Source organism: Phyllobates terribilis, unplaced genomic scaffold (assembly GCF_046119375.1).
Source record: "Phyllobates terribilis strain yellow unplaced genomic scaffold, ASM4611937v1 Scaffold_1__5_contigs__length_1240528914, whole genome shotgun sequence".
NCBI classification, from domain to species: Eukaryota; Metazoa; Chordata; class Amphibia; order Anura; family Dendrobatidae; genus Phyllobates; species Phyllobates terribilis.
The window spans coordinates 452953639-452978049 of NW_027362761.1; the positions used below are offsets into that span (position 1 = coordinate 452953639).

The 24411-nt window shown below is 40.7% G+C and overlaps 1 protein-coding gene across 8 annotated transcripts in view; it reads left to right on the top strand.

Moving 5' to 3' along the window:
• Nucleotides 1–24411, top strand: part of KIAA0825 (KIAA0825 ortholog) — a 580812-nt gene that overhangs the window by 405863 nt on the left and 150538 nt on the right. For 2 of the 8 annotated variants that reach the window (XM_073678480.1, XM_073678489.1), the window contains exon 20: nucleotides 2502–3704. The exons of the other annotated variants lie outside the window; for them this stretch is intronic. In XM_073678480.1, coding sequence (XP_073534581.1) covers nucleotides 2502–2508 — 7 coding nt within the window. In that variant the 3' untranslated portion in view covers nucleotides 2509–3704. Of the gene's footprint in view, nucleotides 1–2501; nucleotides 3705–24411 lie in introns of those variants that run through there. 8 annotated transcript variants of the gene reach the window in all.

Here is a 24411-nt window from a genome sequence, read left to right on the forward strand (position 1 = left end):
GGTAGACAAGCTTGAGCAGAGCAAAAGCCGCAGATGCGGTAGACAAGCTTGAGCAGAGCAAAACCCGCAGATGCGGTAGACAAGCTGAGCAGAGCAAAACCCGCAGATGCAGTAGACAAGCTGAGCAGAGCAAAACCCGCAAACGCGGTAGACAAGCTGAGCAGAGCAAAACCGCATGTGCGGAGAACAAGCAGAGCGGAGCAAAACTGCAAACGCTGTGAACAAGCAGACAATAGCAAAACCGCAGGTGCGGAGAACAAGCAGAGCAGAGCAAAAACCGCAATCGCGGTGAACACGCAGAGCGAAGCAAAACCGCAGGTGTGGAGAACAAGCAGAGCGGAGCAAAACCGCAAGCGCGGTGAACAGACAGAGCGGAGCAGAACCGCAAGCGCGGTGAACAGACATAGCGGAGCAGAACCGCAGGCGCGGTGGACTAGATAGAGCAGAACAGGACTGAAAGTGCAAGCAGAAAGGATAGGGCTCTGTTCACATGGAACAGATAAGAAAATACAGAAAAATGGCTAGAACACAGAAGGTAGATACAGAGGAAGGGAAAAGGGAGAAACAGAACCAGATACAAACAAGGTACTTACAATGAAGTAGCGAGTGCACACAAACAGAAGTACAGAGACAATGAGTTGGAGCTAGGTGCAGGTTCAGACAATGCAGGAAAAGGGAGGGTACGGACATAGAGACAAAACAGGTAACAGGCTAAGGTACAGTTCAGACAGGAACTGCTACTGCAAGGAGATGCAAGAACGAGCCTGGGTATACTGCCCCCAGATGGCGGACACAGACTAGAAGTCACAGGTAACAGGTCTGGGAATGCAGCCCCCAGAGTGGCGGAAACAGGCTAGAAACAGGACAGAACAGGACCTGGCAATTCATTAGCAAAGACTAACTGAGTGAAGTTGTTGCTCAGGCCCCTCCTACTGGGTGGAGGGGGTTTAAATATCCAGTGACTCACAGCAATAGGCTGGAGATGCATTAGGGGTGCGCCCACAGCAGCTATAAGAATCAGGAAGTAACCGGGCCGCCGCCCTAAGCAGTCAGTCAAGGGACATACAAACAGCATGAACTGGAGCAGGAATAGCAGACTGGACAGACAGGTAAGATTGTGGTCTTGCATAGTGGGAGGTGGTGCACTATGCAAGCACGCCGCCAGGGATGTTACACAATTGCTCATTTTGCCTTTCTACCCAACTAATTATTTTATTTCTCTGCTCTATGTAGAAACAACTCCTTTTCAACTCCTGACCCAGCTGCTCCCTCCTCCCCCCTGCCAGGGACTTTTGCAATGACTTAAGTCTCATACAGGAAAAAATGACCTCTTGTTTCTACATAGATTTTAGAAGGATTCAGCTAGTCAGTTTTTAATAATGGGATGTTGCGGACCTAATAGAAAAGAGAATTAGCTGGGCAGAAAGGCAAAATGAGCAATTGTATGTACGCTTTATAATATGATTGCAATATATTAAAATTTTTGATGGGAGTGCTTCTTTAATGATTGACCTAATGTCATTGATGCAGAACCGGCTTAAACCACTGGAGCAACTGGGACTTTACTTTGGCTGGCCTCAGTCTTCCCACCATAATAGATGATTTCTTGGGGCATTCAGAAACTGGAATCTCAGTGATCAGGTGATTTACGGGATTTCTTCAAAAAGGTTTTGTTGAGATGAGACACCCACACTTAAAGGGGTTGTCAGTGTTTAAACTATTTTATAAAGAGTCATTTCTTATGCTGAAGTGCTTTTATATAGACTAAAGCAAATATATCAGCATTTCTCCCTACCATTCTTCTCCTATAACCCCATTATTCCCCATTCTAATTCTTCTCAGGGAGTTTCTGTGTGCATGGTTTGTGACCGCTTGTGAATGTGATCATCGCTCCACTTGTGAATGCGCATCTCTTTATGACCAGTTTGGTCACACACTCCATTTTAAGTATGAATCAATGTTCCTATTGCTGCTCTGCGTGTGAGTTTCTGGGAAATGGGGCTGAACAATGGTTAGTTAATAGTTATATTTAAATAACGTGTATTGAAGATATGCTTGTTTCAGTTACACCAATTTCTACAGTGGTAATTGATGAATAATGTCAACTCCTTTAAAAAGTTTATTTGAATGTATTACCCCCTCAAAAAATATGAGTAAGTGCAAAAGTGTGGTGTTTATCAATACAATGTTTTTGTTTTTTTTGCCATCTGTGGTAAGATGGGTAAGACAGACCCTGTTATACAGTGGCGACAAAATGTTTCACTTTTTTTTTTAAAAGTGTGATTACTTCTGTCTGGTTGTTGTGATGCCATTTTCCTGGTGATTTTAGTAAACTGGACGCAAATGGTTGTCAGCTATAAGGACGAAAATTGTGTTTGACATTGATTTATCCCTTTATGTGTTAGTTTTCAACATTTGCTGGACCAAATGATTTGCATATTTTGTCATGGGTAGTCGAATTTTGCCTAAAATATATATTTTTTTGTTATGTGTGTTTTTAGGTTATAACATGGCAAAGATCAAGCCAAATTTATCACCAGATGTCAGGAAGCTAATTATTCTGAGAGTGAAGTCAGGCGAAAGCCAAAACGAGATAGCTATGGAATTCACCTGTTCTCAGAGTCAAGTGTCACTTGTATTAAGGAAAGAAAAAGAAGGTTATGAAACAGCTGACAAACCTAGAAGTGGACGACCACGGAAAACTTCCTCCAGAGTTGATCCCATTATTAAGAAAAAGTCAGTACATGATGTCCATAAAAGTGCTGTACAGATTTTCCGTGAAATGAACGAAGAATATGGGGTCAAAGTGAGTCTCCAAACTGTAGTGCGATGGCTAAGAGCAGTAGGGCTGAATGCACGAGTTCCAGTTAAGAAGCCTTTCATCTCTGCAAGGAGTTTGTATGTTCTCCCTGTGTTTTCGCGGGTTTCCTCTGGGTTCTCCGGTTTCCTCCCACACTCCAAAGACATACTGATAGGGAATCTAGATTGTGAGCCCCGATGGGGACAGCGACGATAATGTATGTAAAGCGCTGCGGAATATGTTAGCGCTATATAAAAAAAAATAAAGATTATTATAAAAAAAAAAGAACCGGAAGGTCCAACCTGAGTTTGCCAAAGAACACAGCTAATAAAGAGAGACAGATTAGTCTAAGGTTTTGTGGTCGGATGAATCCAAGTTCAATCTGTTTGGTAGTGATGGAAAGCACCATCTATACCGCTCAATTGAAAAACGTAATGATGTAAGGTACCAAACACCTACAGTGAAACATGGTGGTGGCAATGTCATGGTTTGGGGCTGCTTTTCTGCATCTGCCATTGGCCCACTGTATAGAATTGATGGAAATATGAATGCTACCATGTACAAGGATATACTGGAGAATGTAATGCTGCCACATGGTAAAATCAAAGTAGGCAGGGGATGGAAATTCAAGCTGACAATGATCCTAAGTACACATCCAATTTAGTCAAAAATTGGTTAGCAAAGAAAAATGTTCGCCTGTTGCAATGGCCAAGCCAAGCCAATCACCTGATTTACACCCTATGGAGCACCTTTGGGATGAGTTAGGGCTACAAGTTGGGGCCTGTACTCATAGCAATAAAGGTGAATTGTTTGCAGATTCGCAAATGGAATGGAGCAAGATCCCTCAAGATGTCTTGAATACCCCAGTGGCATCAATGCCCCATCGATGTGGTGCAGTAATTAAAGCAAGAGATTATACTACAAAATACTAAGTTATGGCATTGTAAGCAATGAATTACTCTCTATGTTGTTATCAATAAACAGTATATGCAAAACTTTTGGCAGTCAGCTTTCTTTAATTAAATGACCATACCTATATTCAAAAGCATTTTGATTCAAATTAAGGTTTTGCATGATGACAACTTCATGCACTTTAAATTCATCACCAGGGAAATGGCAACACAACAACCAGACAGAGGTAATCACACTTTAAAAAAAAAAAAAAAATGCAAAACTTTTGGTCGCCACTGTAAATTAACAGTCATGAGAAAAACAAAGTATACCACTTTTGAATTATATGGGTATCTGTTCTTTAGAAGAGCTTAAAAATAGGTAAACATAACCTCAGATGAACAACACATGACAAATTATACCATCTCATTATTTAACAAAAACTAGTCCGAAATGCAAAAGTTTGATAAATTAGATACACCCTTACTTACATTTAGACGATAAGTAGCAGACAGGTGCTGTCAATCAAATGCCCTTGATTGACTTCATCGGCAAGTGTGACCACCTCTATAAAAGCACAAGCTTGTCAGTTTGCTGGTCTCACGCATTCAGGTTTGTGTTAACATAATGGCAAGGCAGAAAGATCAGCAATTGTTGCTGCCCATCAGTCTAGGAAGATTTATAAGGCTATTTACAAACAATTTAGAGTCCATCACTCCACGGTGCGAAAGATTATTTGCAAGTGGAAACAATTCAAGCCAATGTTCGCAGGAGTAGATGTCCCAGCAAATATGCTCCAAGGTCAAACTGTGCAATGCTCAGAGAAATCGCAAAAAGAACAAGACCTACGGCTCAGACTCTAAAGGCCTTAACTAGCATGTTAAATGTTCAAGTTCATGACAGTACAATTAGAAAATGATTGAACAGAGGGTTGCCAGGAGACAGCTTCTTCATTTTAAAAAGAAAATGACAGCGTGCCTAATATTTTCCAAGGTCATCTGAGCAATCCACATTATTTTTGGAAAAATTTTCTTGGAAATGGCGAGATGAAACTGAAGAGGTTTGGTCATAATGCCCTGCTCCTCATTGGGCACAAACCAAACACAGCATATCAACACAAACACCTCATACCTCCCCACGATGGGGTGATGATTTTGGCCCCAGGACCTTGGCACCCTGCAGTCATTGAGTTGACAGTGAACTACTCTGTAACTCACTACTAAGGATAACTGAAAAAGAAAAGAATGAAGGTGTTGCAATGGCTCAGAAAAGTTTCAGACTGCAACTCAAATGAAGTGCTATTGTGGGGCTTTAAGAGAGCTGCGCATAAATGACTGCCCACAAACCTCAATGAACTTAAGCAAAGTTGTAAAGAAGAGTGGGATTAAATTCCCCCAGAACAATGTGAGAGACTATGAAAACCATACAGAAATGATTAATTCAAGTTATTGCAATTAAAGCTATTGATTTATGGGGTGTTTTTAAGATTTCACACACTGCTTCTGCAATTTGGCATATTATTATACTGTATAATTTGTCATGTGTTGTTCATCTGAGGTTGTACTTGCTTAATTTTAAGACCATCTAAACAGAATGAATTCTTATTACTTACTGGCACGTAATATCATAGAATTCAAAGAAGTGTATTTATTTGATTATTTTTTCACATAACTGTATATGATCTACGAAAACAGACTAAACATTGGTAGAGTGTTAGTCAACAAAAGTAATACTTGCCATTTTAGGACGGTTTCACACATAGTATTTTTTGGCAAAAAAATGCATGTTATGCTTTATTTGTCCTGATGTTATGTGCAGCTGCAGTCATATTTTGAAGACAGTAGGGAAATGTAAATTGAAATGCAAACACTGAATTTTCTGGTTGCATTTCAGTATTTGTTATTTTTGGTATTTTTTCTCAATGCAGCATTCTCTAGATATGATGTTTTATGCATTTTCTCAAATTGTCTTTGTAGTAAAACACATGAAAAAATGCATGTATTAAAAAAAAGACAATAAAAAGAGCAAAAACTGGAAAACTTGTTTTCACAAGCTAAAATAAATAGCGCCAAAAGGATGACAAAAACTTTATTGATTTTCTGTTTTTGTATAAAAAGGTGACATTGCAAAATCACTATTTATATACACAATATGAGTATATACATATACTCTAAATATGGTTCCTAAGAGAAAGTTTTGGAACCACGTGCCACATGCATCACATCCATGCTGATCAGGGGCAAGCTGGCAAATTTTGTTAGTAATCTGCACATGCACTGCCCACTGCCTTCACTAGCAAGATGTTTTGAGCAGCGACGATATGTGTCTTCTCTTCGGCACGTACACTGTGTGCACAGGACGAGAGCGGGAGTGCACCTTTTTATATTTGTATTTATTTATAAATAAAAATCTAACATTTTTAGCAATATAGACTCCATAAACACAAAAGCACACAAATGCCAGGACAAAAATTATCTTTATAAATTTAAAAGTTTTAAATTTTATTACATAGTAAAACATTAACAATAAAATCCAAAATACAGACACAAAGACACTTACAAAAAAGGTGGATGGGTAACTGGGGGGACCCTAAGGTGAAATTTACACTAGGTAAACAATATATATACCGGTAATATAATATTTTAGTATATATACCAAAGTAAGCACTCCTCTCCTTCCAGCCTATTGTCGTCTCTATTTTTCTCACTCCTCTTGTAAAGGGGTTGATATGCTGTATGGGGACTGTGAAGGATCCACACCTCGCCACCCACCTGATGTCACAATTACGCCAGACAGATCACGTGATACAGATCTGCCCTTTGCAACTACATGACGTTCCGCACCCCCTTGGGTCGCGTAAGGTCATATTGGTACAGTTCTACACAGACACCTGTCCACACGGGTACAAGAAGTACTGACTACATCTCACATTTTTTATTCCGCTGTCAATTATGTAAAAATTGTAACTTCAGTAAAGGAACTATTGTGTGTGTACAGTACTGTGCAAAAATTTTAAGAAGGTGTGGGAAAAATGTTCTAAAGTAAGAATGCTTTCAAAAATAGAAGTTTGAAAATTATCAATTACAAATTGGAATGTGAATGTGCAAAAGAAAAATTTAAATCAATATGTGGTGGGACCACCCTTTGCCATCAAGAAGGCATCACTTTTTTTTAGGTACACTTGCACACCGTTTTTGAATATACTCAGCAGGAAGGTTGTTTCAAACATCCTGGAGAAATAACCACAGATCTTCTGTGGATGTAAGCTTGTGCAAATCCTTCTTTCTCTTCATGTAATCCAATCCCAGACAAACTCGATGATGTTGAGATTAGGGCTGTCGGTGTTTGCGATTAGGGATCTGTCGGTGCCATATTATCACTTCCTAGTCTCTTTGTTCTTCTTTACAGTGAAGATAGTTCTTAATGATACTAATAGTATGTTTGGAATTGTCTGGTGGCAGTTTAAATTTGGAGCCCATCAGACCGCTTCTTGAAGGTATTGCATAATGAATAAGTATCTGCCTGTATTTCTCAGCATTGGTAACACTATCAATCCTGACAAAATGCAGCTCCAAACTTGCAAGGAACTTCCACCATGCTTCACGAGTGCCTGTAGACACTCATTATTGCACTGCTCTCCAGCTTTTCGTCAAACAAACTGCATTCGGTTACAGCCAAATATTTCACATTTTAGTCAGAGCATTTGCTGTTATTTTTCTGCACCCTAGTTCCTAGTTTTTTTTTCCATGTTGAGGATATGGCATTGTGGCCAACATTGTTCCATGAACTCTTCTAGCAAGAACTTTCCAAACAGTAGATATGTGTAGCTTGGTCCCAGGGCCGGCATCAGCACCTGGCGCACCCTGGCAAATGCCGGGGACCTGAGCAGGCGGGGGGGCCCACTCGCGGTCAGGCACCCTGCAGGGCTACGGGCGGAGGAGAGCGGTGCCAGCGCCCGCCCTTCTCCCCTGCTTGCTCAGGGCCCCGGCAGCTGGATACTTATTTCTCCCCGTGCCTCCGCAGATCCGCTGTCGTCCTGCTGTGCGCTCCCTGTGATGTCTCAGGTCAGAGGGTGCGGTAGCGTCTTTCCACCGCGCCCTCCCCTGAGCCGTCACAGGTGGCGCAGAGTGGGACGACGCGGGTGACGTTGGAGTCCGGACCTGAGCAGCGGCAGCCGGTGAGGAGTGAGGTGAGTATTTGTTTGTTTTTTTAATGTATGGAGACATGGGGCATAATATGGGGGTGTGACATCCTGCATGGGGCATAATATGGGGGTGTGACATCCTGCATGGGGCATTATAAAGGGGGGGGTGTGACATCCTGCATGAGGCATTATAAAGAGGAGGGGTGACATCCTGCATGGGGCATTATAAAGAGAGGGGGGTGATATCCTGCATGGGGCATTATAAAGAGAGTGGGGTGATATCCTGCATGGGGCATTATAAAGAGAGGGGGGTGATATCCTGCATGGGGCATTATAAAGAGAGGGGGGTGATATCCTGCATGGGGCATTATAAAGAGGAGGGGTGACATCCTGCATGGGGCATTATAAAGAGGGGGGGTGACATCCTGCATAGGGCATTATAAAGAGGAGGGGTGACATCCTGTATGGGGCATTATAAAGAGGAGGGGTGACATCCTGCATGGGGCTTTATAAAGAGGGGAATGACAGCCTGCATAGGACATTAAGTGGGGGGGTAACAGCCTGCATGGAGCATCATAAGGGTGGGAACAGCCTGTATGGAGCATTATATGGGAGCCAGTATCTTGTATGGAGCGTTATAAGGGGACCAGTATCCTGTACGGAGTGTTATATGGGGGCCAGTATCCTGCATGGAGCATTATATGGGGGCCAGTATTCTGCATGGAGCATTATATGGGGACCAGTATCCTGTATGGAGCGTTATATGGTGACCAGTATCCTGTACGGAGTGTTATATGGGGGCCAGTATCCTGCATGGAGCATTATATGGGGGCCAGTATTCTGTATGGAGTGATATATGGGGGCCAATATTCTGTATAGAGCGTTTTATCGGGGCCAGTATCCTGTAAAGAGCGTTTTATAGGGGCCAGTATTCTGTATGGAGGGTTATATGGGGGCCAGTATTGTGTATGGAGGGTTATATGGGGGCCAGTATTCCGTATGGAGGGTTATATGGGGGCCAGTATTCTGTATGGAGGGTTATATGGGGGCCAGTATTCCGTATGGAGCATTATATGGGGGCCAGTATTCTGTATGGAGCATTATATGGGGGCCAGTATACTGTGTGGAGCGATTCGCTGGTTTCTGAGCTATTGTGGAATTTACAATAGATATCGGTCCTGTAATGTAAGAAGTGAAATTTTTGCCTTGTACTATATATATATATATATATATATATATATATATATATATTTCTCTGCGGTATCTGTTCATCATGAATCCTGGTATGTATTAAAGGGGCCCACTGAGACTCTTTCGCCCGGGGCCCAGAAAAACCTGGAGCCGGCCCTGCATGGGCCCACTGGTTTTTGCTAGTTCCGTGTATGGCACTTCTAGATACCCTCCAGTTTTGATTTGAAGATGAGTATGTCTGTTGTGTCTTTCATCTACTGCGCAGAGTTTACTTGTCCAGCCACTGCGTCTGCGGTCCTCAACATTTCCCATTTCTTGATGTCTCTTCAAAAGGGCTTGAACAGTACATTTTGAAACCCCAATATGTTTTGAAATCTTTTTTTCTGGGAGACACTATACTCATGTAGTATAACGAACTTGTGTCTTGTTGCTGTGCTCAATTTTGCCATGGTGTATGACCTCTGACATGAAACTATCTTGAAGAGCCCCCTACACAGCTGTTTCTGTTTCAGGTAATGAATGTGTTTCAATCTACATATGCAAATCATTTTCACCTGTTTGGTATAATGAATTAGTCATATAACTGACTATAAGCCTACAAAATTTCGACCTTTGAGCAAATGTAGCTAGAAAAATTGATGCTGTTTTCAAAGCAAGGGCTGGGCACACCAAATATTTCTGTGGAAATTCATAAAAATGCCTTAAAACATTCTCTCTCGCTCTCTCTCTCTCATTATTCTGGCATTTGGCAAATATTAAAAATTATGGTAATTCTAATTTACATAAAATGGGAAAGCTTTATTCTGATTTCATGTCAGATATTGAGAAAAACATGCAGATGTGTCTTTTTATAATAGTGTATGTAAACTTATGGTTTCATGTATGTGTGTGTGTACATATATATATATATATATAGAAGGCTAGATAGATAGATATATACAGTACAGACCAAAAGTTTGGACACACCTTCTCATTTAAAAGTTTTTCTGTATTTTCATGGCTATGAAAATTGTACATTCACACTGAAGGCATCAAAACTATGAATTAACACATGTGGAATTATATACTTAACAAAAAAGTGTGAAACAATTGAAAATATGTCTTATATTCTAGGTTCTTCAAAGTAGCCACCTTTTGCTTTGATGACTGCTTTGCACACTCATCAAGAGAATGCCAAGAGTGTGCAAAGCAGTCATCAAAGCAAAAGGTGGCTACTTTGAAGAACCTAGAATATAAGACATATTTTCAGTTGTTTCACACTTTTTTGTTAAGTATATAATTCCACATGTGTTAATTCATAGTTTTGATGCCTTCAGTGTGAATGTACAATTTTCAAAGTCATGAAAATACAGAAAAATCTTTAAATGAGAAGGTGTGTCCAAACTTTGGGTCTGTACTATATATATATATATGTGTATGAAAATGTGTGTGTATACATCTATATGTATCTGTATAGACTTGTGTGTGTGTGTGTGTGTGTGTGTATACATATATATATTTATTTATTTAAATAGAGTGAGTATATATATCCATACATTGGCATTAATATGTTTTCTTATGAATCTGGAAATGCCTGCAGACATCCATAGATTGAAGAAATAAGTCCTATTTTTGGATATCAGCAACTTTCCTTGTGGGTAAAGAATCTGTGGCTGTGCCGTGGTTTCATACACTTCTAATTAGAATATGTAATTTACGCATACATATTTGTTTCACCTGTAGCATCTCCTGCAGTAATGGGCACTGTATTTCTTGCCTATAATGAGCTGCTCTTTACTGAAGGACCTGCTTATATAAGGAAAATGTCGAGAGGTAATGCCACTTCATTCTTTCCTTTCGCTAGTCTTTCTTCTTTTTTGCACCACAATCCGCAAAGTGTGGCAAGTAATAGATTTAAATTTGCTAAGTGCATTTACTCCTTTGTGCCACCATAAAGAGAATCTATTACTGTAAAATTGAGGCTTGGTTTCAAATTGCACCATTATGAAGTTTTCTTGCAGCAATGTTTTGTCTCTAATACACTTCCCTCATTGTAATTCTGTTACAAACCTGATGTCTAGCATAAAGTCTCACAATAATTATTTTAAATTGCTACTAGGAACAGAAGTCCTGGTGGGATATATTACTACCATTCTAACAAGATGAATTTCAATGCACTTGTAACCATATTATAGTGGATTATGAAAGAAAGAACATCTTTGAGTTTTTGGCATTCAAGTATACATGTAACCTTCAAATATTATTCCGCTCTGAACTGATGCCTTCATCAGACACTTTAGGCCATTACAATAAAGCAAGGGGTTACAGAAGAAACAACAAGGGCTAGTTTGGAAATGATAGGAAGAGAAGTTAGTTTTAATATCATATTTTATTCATATGGTTCCCAGTTTTAGATTATTTTTCAGCATCCTCCAGGAGCCGTCTCTACTGCTAGTTGCCTTAACCCCGTGAGTGTTAAATATACCCTCTGGCATAACTAGAGGATTTCTCATTGTTATGAGTGGGCTGTCAGGATGACATATGGAGAGGCAGCTTCTCAGCACCTGATTTCTGCCTATTATTACTTTGTTATATTCGTTTTCATAGTTTTGCTCATTCCCATTCTTCCAATACAATTGTAAGCATCTTAAACTAATCAAAGAACCACTGATGCAGTCCTCAAATACCCTTAAGGGTCGAAAGAAACCCTTTTACTACACAGCAAAGTTACTATTCCAATTTGTCTGCCGAAGAACAACTCTATAAACAACAAAAGTTTTATTAAAGAAGTTCTTTTCCAGAATTTGTGCGTGATCCAGATCCCAAAGAAGGCAAATTATAATGTCCATAATACTAAGTGAGGAGTGTGTAGAATAATATATGTAAAGGTATACACTAAGGGTATGTATCATTCTTTGTTACTGTATACTTACTGAGTTTGCCATATTAGAGTCAAATATTTAACCACTTCGCGCCAGAGCCTGTTTTTGCCTTCGTGACCGGGCCAATTTTTTCAATTCTGACCACTGTCACTTTATGAGGTAATTACTCTGGAACGCTTCAACGGATCCCCCTGATTCTGAGATTGTTTTTTTGTGACATATTGTACTTCATGATAGTGGTAAAATTTCTTTGATATCACTTGCGTTTGATTGTGAAAAAATCGGAAATTTGGCGAAAATTTTGAAAATTTTGCAATTTTCAAACTTTGAATTTCCATGCCCTTTAATCAAAGAGATATATCACACAAAATAGTTAATAAATAACATTGCCCACATGTCTACTTCACATCAGCACAATTTTGGAACCAAAATTTTTTTTTGTTAGGAAGCTATAAGGGTTAAAAGTTGACCAGCGATTTCTCATTTTTACAACAAAATTTACAAAAACATTTTTTTTAGGGACCACATCTTATTTGAAGTGACTTTGAGGAGCCTTTATGACAGAAAATACTCAAAAGTGATACCATTCTAAAAACTGCACCCCTCAAGGTGCTCAAAACCACATTCAAGAAGTTTATTAACCCTTCAGGTGCTTCACAGGAATTTTTGGAATGTGGAAGAAAACAATGAACATTTAACTTTTTTTCACAAAACTGCTACTTTAACCTCAAATTTTTAATTTTCACAAGGGCAGCCAGAAAAAATGGACCCCAAAATGTGTTGTGTAATTTCTCCTGAGCACGCTGATACCCCATATGTGGGGCAAAGCCACTGTTTGGGTGCACGGCATGGCTTGGAAGGTAAGGAGCGCCATTTGACTTTTGGAATGGAAATTTGACTGGAATGGATAGCAGACGCCATGTTGCATTTGGAGAGCCCCAGAGGTGTCTAAACAGAGGAAACCCCCAACAAGTGACCCCATTTTGGAAACTAGACCCCTCAAGGAACTTATCTAGATGTGTGGTGAGCACCTTGAACCCCCAGGGGCTTCACAGAATTTTATAATGTTGAAGTGTGAAAATAAAAAAACACATTTTTAACACAAAACTGCTACTTTAGCCTCAAATTTTTAATTTTCACAAGGGCAGCCAGAAAAAATGGACCCCAAAATGTGTTGTGCAATTTCTCCTGAGCACGCTGATACCCCATATGTGGTGCAAAGCCACTGTTTGGGCGCACGGCATGGCTTGGAAGGTAAGGAGCGCCATTTGACTTTTGGAATGGAAATTTGACTGGAATGGATAGCGGACGCCATGTTGCATTTGGAGAGCCCCTGAGGTGCCTAAACAGAGGAAACCCACAACAAGTGACCGAATTTTACAATCTACTCCTCTGTATAAATTAATCTAGTGGTGGGAAAATAAGTAGATAGGTAAATGGTCACTAAACCCATAGATGAATTCCCACAGAAGTGTCATTTCTATAATGGGGTCACTTCAGGGGGGATTATGCTGTTCTGGCACTTTTCAGAGTACCAGAGCTAAAGAATCCCCCCTGAAGTGACCCCATTTTGGAAATGAAACCCCTCTGGGAATTCATCTATGGGTTTAGTGACCATTTTAACTCAATGGATGATTTCCAGAAACAAGCACGCAATGGAAGGTTTAGATTCTGGAGAACCCCCCCTGGAAATTAAGTGAGCTCTACTCGAATGTGTCATTCACTAAATGAACCAAATGTTTGAATGACAAATTGGGATACATTTTTACAGTTTAAAAACGTGGTTCTGTGTGGAAGATTTTAAAGCAGTCAGTGACGCATAAGGCTGGCAATGATGGGCATTGTGGGCAATAGTAGCGGGTATCACGCCTCATTCCTCTCTTAGTACATACACGACATCTTTTCTGGGGGTTCCTTCTTGTTTCCGTTGCTGGAATAAGTGCAATAAAATGTCGCTCAGTGAGTCTTTTCACATCCTCAGATTCTAATGGATGAGCGGGGCTAACACTTTGAAAGACAAGATTTTCAATTACCTTTTCTTGATAATCAAGAAAAGGATCTGAATTTCCTGCTTTTTTGTACAACACAAAAGAATTGCATGTGGCCACCTGAAACAAATAAATAACCAACTTTTTATACCAGGTATAGGACTTTCTTGATACCTGGTATGGCTGTAGAACCTGGTCTGCAAGGTCCACACCCCCCATGTGTTTGTTGTAGTCAATGACTGACACAGGTTTTTGCTTCGGAGTGGTGGATCCTAGTTCTACAGTGGCCCTTGTGGCATCTGTGTGGATCGAGCTGAGGACAAAAATATCCCTCTTATCCCTATATTTCAGGGCAAGCAGCTCTCCGTTGCGTACAGCCCCTGACTGCCCCTTTTGAAACTTTTGGTTGACCAATGGTTGTGGAAACCCCTGACGGTTTTTACGGATGGTCCCACAAGCCCCGATGTTGTGTTCAACCAGACTTTTAAATAGGGGTATGCTGGTGTAATAATTGTCCACATATAGATTGTAGCCTTTTTGAAAAAATGGACTTATCAGCTCCCAAACAATTTTTCCAGATGTCCCCAGATAAGTAGGGCATCCTGGTGGGTTTAGTTGGCTATCTTTCCCCTCATATATGCGAAAAGCGGATGTGTATCCGGTTGAACTTTCGCACATTTTATAGAGCTTTATTCCAAACCTTGCCCTTTTAGATGGGATAAATTGCTTGAGGTGCAGTCTTCCTTTGAATTTTACAAGGGACTCGTCTATAGAAATATTTTGTGTTGGGGTGTAGAGGCTTAAGAATTTTTCTGACAAATTTTCAATGATGGGTCTAATTTTATATAACCTGTCATGTTCTGGGGCATTTCTGGGCAGGCATTGACTATTGTCGTTAAAATGCCAAAACCGCATGAGCATTTCATAACGGGTCCTAGGCAGAATGACTGAAAACATAGGGGTGGCTTGAACAGGGTGGTTGGACCAGTAGGATCGAATGCTCGTTTTTTTAACAAGCCCCATGGCAAATGTAAGTCCTAAAAATGTTTTTATTTCCGGGACATTAGTTGGTGTCCATAAATTTGCCCTAGCATAGTAAGATCGGGGATTCTGGCTTATGAATTGGGACGCGTATAAATTTGTTTGCATGACAATATGCTCTAGCAAGCTGTCTGTAAAAAACAAATTAAAAAAATGAATTGGTTCAAAATCTTCCACCTCCACATTTATACCAGGAATGGCGTTGAAATCAGGGCTGAATGGAGCTGCCGAATCTGAAGCCTCCCATCTGGGAAATGCTAGATCATGTGGCAACGCCCCTTGTACACTGGCGTGCGCCAATTCACTAGTAGCAGGGACAGCGCTTGTACTGGGCAGTGTTCCCTGATTTGGAGACGTTTCTCCAGTAGCGCTATTTGCCCCTATTGCTGTACTGGTCCTTGGGCTTGAGGATGGAACAGAATCACTGCTCATTTCTGGGCTCTCAGTGTCGCCGCTACTAAAGCCCTCAAAATCCATATCTCCATCTGAGATTGCGCTGTCATCAGTGTCAGAACACAGCAGGGCATACACCTCCTCTGCGGTATAAGTCTGACGGGCCATTTTATTTTTATATTTTTTGACTGGACTGAACGGACCGGACTGAAAGGACGGGACCGGACTGGACTGACCGGACTGATCTGACAGGACTGACTGACTGATGTGACAGGACTGACTGACTGATCTGACAGGACTGACTTACTGACAGATCTGACAGGACTGACTGACTGACAGATCTGACTGGACTGACTGACTGACAGATCTGACAGGACTGACTGACTGACAGATCTGACAGGACTGACAGATCTGACAGATCTGACTGACTGACAGGACTGACTGACTGACAGATCTGACAGGACTGACTGACTGACAGATCTGACAGGACTGACTGACTGACAGATCTGACAGGACTGACTGACAGATCTGACAGGACTGACTGACTGACAGATCTGACAGGACTGACTGACTGACAGATCTGACAGGACTGACAGATCTGACAGGACTGACAGATCTGACAGGACTGACTGACAGATCTGACAGGACTGACTGACAGATCTGACAGGACTGACTGACAGATCTGACAGGACTGACTGACTGACAGATCTGACAGGACTGACAGATCTGACAGGACTGACAGATCTGACTGACAGATCTGACAGGACTGACAGATCTGACTGACTGATCTGACAGGACTGACTGATCTGACTGGACTGATCTGACAGGACTGACTGATCTGACAGACTCACTAACCCTAACTCTTACTTTCTTTTTTATTTTTTTATTTTTTTACTTTCACAGTGGCAAGGCTGACAGCTCTTGTCACACTGTTTCTCCTCTGCTCTCTCACTGAGATCGGAGGAGAAACTGCATTTATCAGGCAGATCGCCTGGGAAAGTTTGTTGCTAAAACAAACTTCCCTGGTGATCTCTCTGATTGGCTGGTGTGACGCTGACATCATCGAGACCTGAGCCAATCAGGTCTCGATGATGTCAGAGGTCACAGCACCAGGATCCCCGCCACTGACAGGTATGTGGGGGGTCCCGATCAACGACCACCGGCTGTCCCTATCTTTTAAATGCCGCGATCGCTATGGATCGCGGCATCTAGAAGATAGGAACAGGTTAACATCATGGGGACCTGATCCAATCAGGTCCCCATGATGCCACATGTCAGAGCTATCGCTCTGAACCGGTACCGCAGCGCTAGCAGGACCCTGGGAGTCCTGAGCGCTGCGGGACCACCCACCGTTTTTAAACGTCGGCGCTGCACAGAGCCCAGGCAGCGCCGACGTTTATGTACAGTGGGCGGTCCTGAACCGGTTAAAGATCATTAAATCAGTTACAATGATCTAGGAAAGTGTGGTGTTCCAATGGTATTTTGTTCTACTTCTACTGCACTTCATAAAACAGTCTTCCTTTTCTTATTCTTTATTGTGCTAGTGTTTATGGTCTTAATGTACTTTATAAAATGTTAAAGGAGTTAAAAAATTTAAATCTAATATACTTGTAGGCGGCTGGCTGACTGACTCATTTCGATAGCTGAGCCAGTCCCCTTCTCTGTTACAGGCTTTTGCATATTTTTAACAGTTAAAAGGGATGTTCTGAGATTGCAAGTCATTACATATCTGAAAGAAAAATGATCCCTCAGCAGAGCAGCCCGAAAGAGGAGAGGCTGCTCGAATGACGAGAAGCAACAGAATTGCTGTCAGGAGTTGTCCTTGACCGCTCTGAATTGGGACAGTGTATAACAGGCAGATAGTTAGCAACTACCTGCCTGTTAGTTCTTAGTCCCATGGTTTAAAAAAAAATTAAATTCTCCCAGATAACCCCTTTAATGAATGTTCCCCATTTTTTTTAGCATTGCCGTATATATTTTATGTTTTAAAAACTTAAATGGGATAGCCATATTGGAGCACATCCTCCCTTTATTATCTGTATTGAATGTGCTTATATTTTTGTTCTGGTGCTCCTTACTTCTCCATTGATAGGTAAGCAATACTGGTGATTTTTTATCTACTGATACCTGTTTGGACACATGTATGATCAGCAGATGTCATGCACCTCTCCAATGCATTAGGAAATGCACAATACCTGACAGTCATGTACACGTTTAGTAAATCTACAGGAGTCTGTGGCCGTGACATCACCAACGAATCTCACTTCCCTTTGCAGAAGTGAGCAACGTTAAAATACTTCTTTAATAGCAAACTGTAATGAATGAGAATTAATAAGAAATGTAATATACGATTACAGTCTCTAAATCAGGGATGTGAAACTCAAACACACAGAGGACCAAAATGCAAAACTTGGACAAAGTTGCGGCCAACCAGTATACAGTATAATGGGCCCCACATAGGCCTCCATACAGAATAATGGGCCCCACATAGTCCTCCATACAGAATAATGGGCCCCACATAGTCCTCCATACAGAATAATGGGCCCCACATAGTTCTCCATACAGAATAATGGGCCCTACATAATCCTCCATACAGAATAATGGGCCCCACATAGTTCTACATACAGAATAATGGGCCCCAAATAATTCTCTAAACAGTATAATGGCCCCACATAATCCTCCATACAGTATAATGGGCATCACAAAGTCCTCCATACAGAATAATGGCCCCACATAGGGGTGGTGGTTCTGGTGTCGCGGGGCAAATATAATCACCCTGAGGGCCAGAGTTTGACACGTACAGTACAGACCAAAAGTTTGGACAAACCTTCTTATTTAAAGATTTTTCTGTATATACTATGAAAATTGTACATTCACACTGAAGGCATCAAAACTATGAATTAACACATGTGGAATTATATACTTAACAAAAAAGTGTGAAACAGCTGAAAATATGTCTTATATTCTAGGTTCTTCAAAGTAGCCACCTTTTGCTTTGATGACTGCTTTGCACACTCTTGGCATTCTCTTGATGAGCTTCAAGAGGTAGTCACCGGAAATGGTTTTCACTTCCCAGGTGTGCCCTATCAGGTTTAATAAGTGGGATTTCTTGCCTTATAAATGGGGTTGGGACCATCAGTTGTGTTGTGCAGAAGTCAGGTGCATACACAGCTGATAGTACTACTGAATAGACTGTTAGAATTTGTATTATGGCAAGAAAAAAGCAGCTAAGTAAAGAAAAATGAGTGGCCATCATTACTTTGAAAAATGAAGGTCAGTCAGTCCAAAAAATTGGGCAAACTTTGAAAGTGTCCCCAAGTGCAGTTGCAAAAAACATCAAGCGCTACAAAGAAACTAGCTCACATGAGGACCGCCCCAGGAAAGGAAGACCAAGAGTCATCTCTGCTTCTGAGGATAAGTTTATCTGAGTCACCAGCCTCAGAAATCACAGGTTAACAGCAGCTCAGATTAGAGACCAGGTCAATGCCACACAGAGTTCTAGGAGCAGACACATCTCTTCAACAACTGTTAAGAGGAGACTTTGTGCAGCAGGCCTTCATGGTAAAATAGCTGCTAGGAAACCACTGCTAAGGACAGGCAACAAGCAGAAGAGACTTGTTTGGGCTAAAGAACACAAGGAATGGACATTAGACCAGTGGAAATCTGTGCTTTGGTCTGATGAGTCCAAATTTGAGATCTTTGGTTCCAACCACCGTGTCTTTGTGCGACGCAGAAAAGGTGAACGGATGGACTCTACATGCCTGGTTCCCACCGTGAAGCATGGAGGAGTAGGTGTGATGGTGTGGGGGTGCTTTGCTGGTGACACTGTTGGGGATTTATTCAAAATTTGAAGGCATACTGAACCAGCATGGCTACCACAGCATCTTGCAGCGGCATGCTATTCCATCCAGTTTACGTTTAGTTGGACCATCATTTATTTTTCAACAGGGCAATGACCCCAAACACACCTCCAGGCTGTGTCAAGGCTATTTGACCAAGAAGGAGAGTGATGGGGTGCTACGCCAGATGGCCTGGCCTCCACAGTCACCAGACCTGAACCCAATCGAGATGGTTTGGGGTGAGCTAGACCGCAGAGTGAAGGCAAAAGGGCCAACAAGTGCTAAGCATCTCTGGGAACTCCTTCAAGATTGTTGGAAGACCATTTCCAGTAACTACCTCTTGAAGCTCATCAAGAGAATGCCAAGAGTGTGCAAAGCAGTCATCAAAGCAAAAGGTGGCTACTTTGAAGAACCTAGAATATAAGACATATTTTCAGTTGTTTCACACTTTTTTGTTAACTATATAATTCCACATGTGTTAATTCATAGTTTTGATGCCTTCAGTGTGAATGTACAATTTTCATAGTCATGAAAATACAGAAAAATCTTTAAATGAGAAGATGTGTCCAAACTTTTGGTATGTACTGTATGCTCTAGATAGTTATTGAGTACAGACTCGGAAGCCCAAAAACAAGGAAGCGACATCGGAGACTTCTACAGTATATATCTTTGTGTATAGTGTTGCAATCTAGCCTTGTTTACAGCAGTACATTATGGTTGTATGTAAATCTTCTATGCCAACACTTTCGGCCATGACTGTATATTCTCACCTAAAAAATCCATTGTTAGATTGCACTTTTTGTGGTGGTTTGCTCAAGAATTTCATTCTGTCTATACTTTTTTAGTGCTGATTGTTTATAGACTCATTTTTAAAGGAAGTCATTAGCTCTGTCTATCCTGTCTAGTTGCTCTGTTATCCTGTTGTCAGTTTTTAGCCATTATCAAAAATGTTAAAGACTACATTTGGTACTGTTTCAATTAAAAGAGTTAATGAAAAGTTAATATCCGGATTTAATAGGCATAAAATTTATCTTGGATTAATTCTGAAGTGTTGAATAATTTTCAAGCATTTTGAGCCAACTGCCTATTTGAATGCAGTCAATTAACACCAGCGCTGGGCTGAGAAATCTTAGGACACAGGAAGAAGACACTAGTTGCATCCCATACCATCTTATTAATGCTATATTGATATAGTCTGCGTATGGGTGATAACAAGAATACTTATCCATGGACCTCTCAGGGGTTAATCTAAAAGGATGGAAATGTGAAATGCTGTTAAAAATGAGAACTCATAGGAGTGAAATTAAGTAATGCCTTAAGTGTGAGCTCATAGGTCTCACGGGATTGTGCGCATCCTTCGGCTTTAAACACAAAATGAGCTTTAATTAGGAATTAAATCAAGTTGGATTTTTTTTTTTTACAAACTTACTTTGTGTGCTTTGAACTTCAAGGAGAATGTTAACCTGTTTCCCAATGAATGTACTAGATTTTGTATCATACATTATCAGAAAGTCCGGTCATTTTATATACAGTACAGACCAAAAGTTTGGACACACCTTCTGATTTAAAGCTTTTTCTGTATTTTCAGGACTATGAAAATTGTACATTCACACTGAAGGCATCAAAACTATGAATTAACACGTGGAATTATATACTTAACAAAAAAAGTGTGAAGCAACTGAAAATATGTCTTATATTCTAGGTTCTTCAAAGTAGCCACCTTTTGCTTTGATGACTGCTTTGCACACTCTTGGCATTCTCTTGATGAGCTTCAAGAGGTAGTCACCGGAAATGGTCTTCCAACAATCTTGAAGGAGTTCCCAGAGATGCTTAGCACTTGTTGGCCCTTTTGCCTTCGCTCTGCGGTCCAGCTCACCCCAAACCATCTCGATTGGGTTCAGGTCTGGTGACTGTGGAGGCCAGGTCATCTGGCGTAGCACCCCATCACTCTCCTTCTTGGTCAAATAGCCCTTACACAGGCTGGAGGTGTGTTTGGGGTCATTATCCTGTTGAAAAAGAAATGATGGTCCAACTAAACGCAAACTGGATGTAATAGCATGCCGCTGCAAGATGCTGTGGTAGCCATGCTGGTTCAGTATGCCTTCAATTTTGAATAAATCCCCAACAGTGTCACCAGCAAAGCACCCCCACACCATCACACCTCCTTCTCCATGCTTCACGGTGGGAACCAGGCATGTAGAGTCCATCCGTTCACCTTTTCTGCATCGCACAAAGACACTGTGGTTGGAACCAAAGATCTCAAATTTGGACTCATCAGACCAAAGCACAGATTTCCACTGGTCTGATGTCCATTCCTTGTGTTCTTTAGCCCAAACAAGTCTCTTCTGCTTGTTGCCTGTCCTTAGCAGTGGTTTCCTAGCAGCTATTTTACCATGAAGGCCTGCTGCACAAAGTCTCCTCTTAACAGTTGTTATAGAGATGTGTCTGCTGCTAGAACTCTGTGTGGCATTGGCCTGGTCTCTAATCTGAGCTGCTATTAACCTGCAATTTCTGAGGCTGGTGACTCGGATAAACTTATCCTCAGAAGAAGAGGTGACTCTTGGTCTTCCTTTCCTGGGGCGGTCCTCATGTGAGCCAGTTTCTTTGTAGCGCTTGATGGTTTTTGCAACTGCACTTGGGGACACTTTCAAAGTTTGCCCAATTTTTCGGACTGACTGACCTTCATTTCTTAAAGTAATGATGGCCACTCTTTTTCTTTACTTAGCTGCTTTTTTCTTGCCATAATACAAATTCTAACAGTCTATTCAGTAGGACTATCAGCTGTGTATCCACCTGACTTCTGCACAACACAACTGATGGTCCCAACCCCATTTATGAGGCAAGAAATCCCACTTATTAAACCTGACAGGGCACACCTGTGAAGTGAAAACCATTTCCGGTGACTACCTCTTGAAGCTCATCAAGAGAATGCCAAGAGTGTGCAAAGCAGTCATCAAAGCAAAAGGTGGCTACTTTGAAGAACCTAGAATATAAGACATATTTTCAGTTGTTTCACACTTTTTTGTTAAGTATATAATTCCACATGTGTTAATTCATAGTTTTGATGCCTTCAGTGTGAATGTACAATTTTCATAGTCATGAAAATACAGAAAAATCGTTTTTAGTATGTGGTATGGATTATGTAAGGGGTTTTTAAGTGCAGTCAGTTACAATGTATTATTAAAGCTTTAGATTGTTAAATCACATAAGGAACTGGCATTTTAACCTGTCCTTGTATCAGGGGATATTTTCAAAACAGCACCGCAGACACCTCACATTTTTAGGTCCTACAGGTGCACTCTGCAAAATTCTATGCAAACAGTTCCCAAGAGGGAACCTGAGGTAGTCAGGTAGAAGCATGACCCTAATTCAGTGTGGTATGGTAGTAGTGCCCAATGCATGGGTCACTTAAGTTCATTGATTAACACTTTAATTCTCTACCTGTTATTGATGATCTTTTGAGAAGCTCCAGTCTTTTGAAATTGTCCTTTAGCGACATTTAATGAAGATACCATGTGGAGCCACTGAACCAAATTTGAAATATTAAATATTGAGATTTGGATTGAAAGACGTTTGGTTTACTAGGAATATATCAGATCCAATTTAACCAGCTTTAACCAGGCTACTACATTCTGTCCTATTATGGCCATCTGCAATTGGCTTTACGATGACATTCTAACATCACCCCAGTTGTAGTCATGATCTAAGCATCAAATATAGCATAGTGTACACAAACAATGAAAAAGTATCACCCCAGGGAGAATGAACATTGTTGCTTCTTAGTGATGACAACTGCTTGTATTGGATCAAACAGTTTGACTTTCTGCACTTAGCATTATACCAAAGGACTGTGGGGTCTGAAGTGAAGGTACCCAAGCTGAACTAACCCTTCTGATTTAAGGGCCATTTACACTGCAAGATTATCATGAACAAGTGTTCCTAGAATTGCTCGTTTCACGATAATCTTGTAGTCTAAACAGGCTGCCGATCACCTGACAAATGAGTAAAACACTTGTTCGTCGGGTGAAATGATCTTTTGTGCTGCACAAAAGATCACGGTTCTCAGAAGCACATCATCCTGTGTAAATAGAACTCCTGCCACTGAGAACAATGGCAGTTTATGCAAATCATTCAGTGCGCATCTGAAAAACAGTCGGCCTATATACACAGACTATTAACCACTGATCAGCAAACAAGTACTGTAGCTAATTGGTGGTTTAATGCTGCCTGTTGGTTTGTGTAATTGACCTTTACTCTGGATGGTCTGTGCAATGAGTTGGTTCAGATTATGCTACGTACAGGTTGCACGCAACACAGTATTTTTAATGCTTGAGCTTAAAGTTCTGTAAACACCTCTGGATAACATATGATAGTATCTGAATCATTAGGCACTTTGTTTCTTCCACATATCTAACTAATAGGTGCTTAAATTGAGCCTTTTGTTGAAAAACATTGTGGCCTAATTTCCATTTTAATTCAATAAATAAAGCTTGCTTAGTGATGAACCAATTGGCTCCTCATGTGCCATCTCCTTTATGCTCCCTCTTACATAAGTCACATTTAAAAGAACTTAGATCCATTTGTCACTTATCCAATTTTGGACAATAACTCTTGTATTGATATAAATGGTACCATTTTAATACTTTAGCACTTGCATTTGGGACACTTTCATTAGTCTAAATTTTATTTGTAGTTGTCAGTCTTCCTAAGAGAAATCCATACTTTTTTTTTTTAATTACCAAGCTGTTATTTTACCCTTCCATGGTCACTTATACATCATTTTGCTAGAATAACGTCCATAATGCAATTTAGATTCATTGTATTGCCGAGCCTTTTATTAGTAATATAGAAGATAATTGGCTGAGAAAAGTGAAGGGTCAGGATTTCCCAGTCTGGAAATTGCCTGGTGCTATATTAACCTACATAATAATAATTTTGACGTAAAGAAAAAAAAAAGAAAATTAAACATCTAGTTATGCATACTGTGTCTGCACAATGTCCTGCATACACTGCATGTGTTAGATTCTCTTCTCAGTTCTTTTTTTAATCTTTTATTCATAGCATTGCAGGTGATGAAAAATTTATGCCTTGAGTCTGGCAGTGAAATAAATGCAAAATGAAAACAGAAGCGGTTTATCCTGACAGCTTAAATATCTTTATCTAGCATATGGCTGCACTGTAAAAATCACTAGGTGACTTTTAAAATCTCCCACTTGCACACAAAAAAAAATCAAGAATTGTAAAATGACGAACAAATTTATCT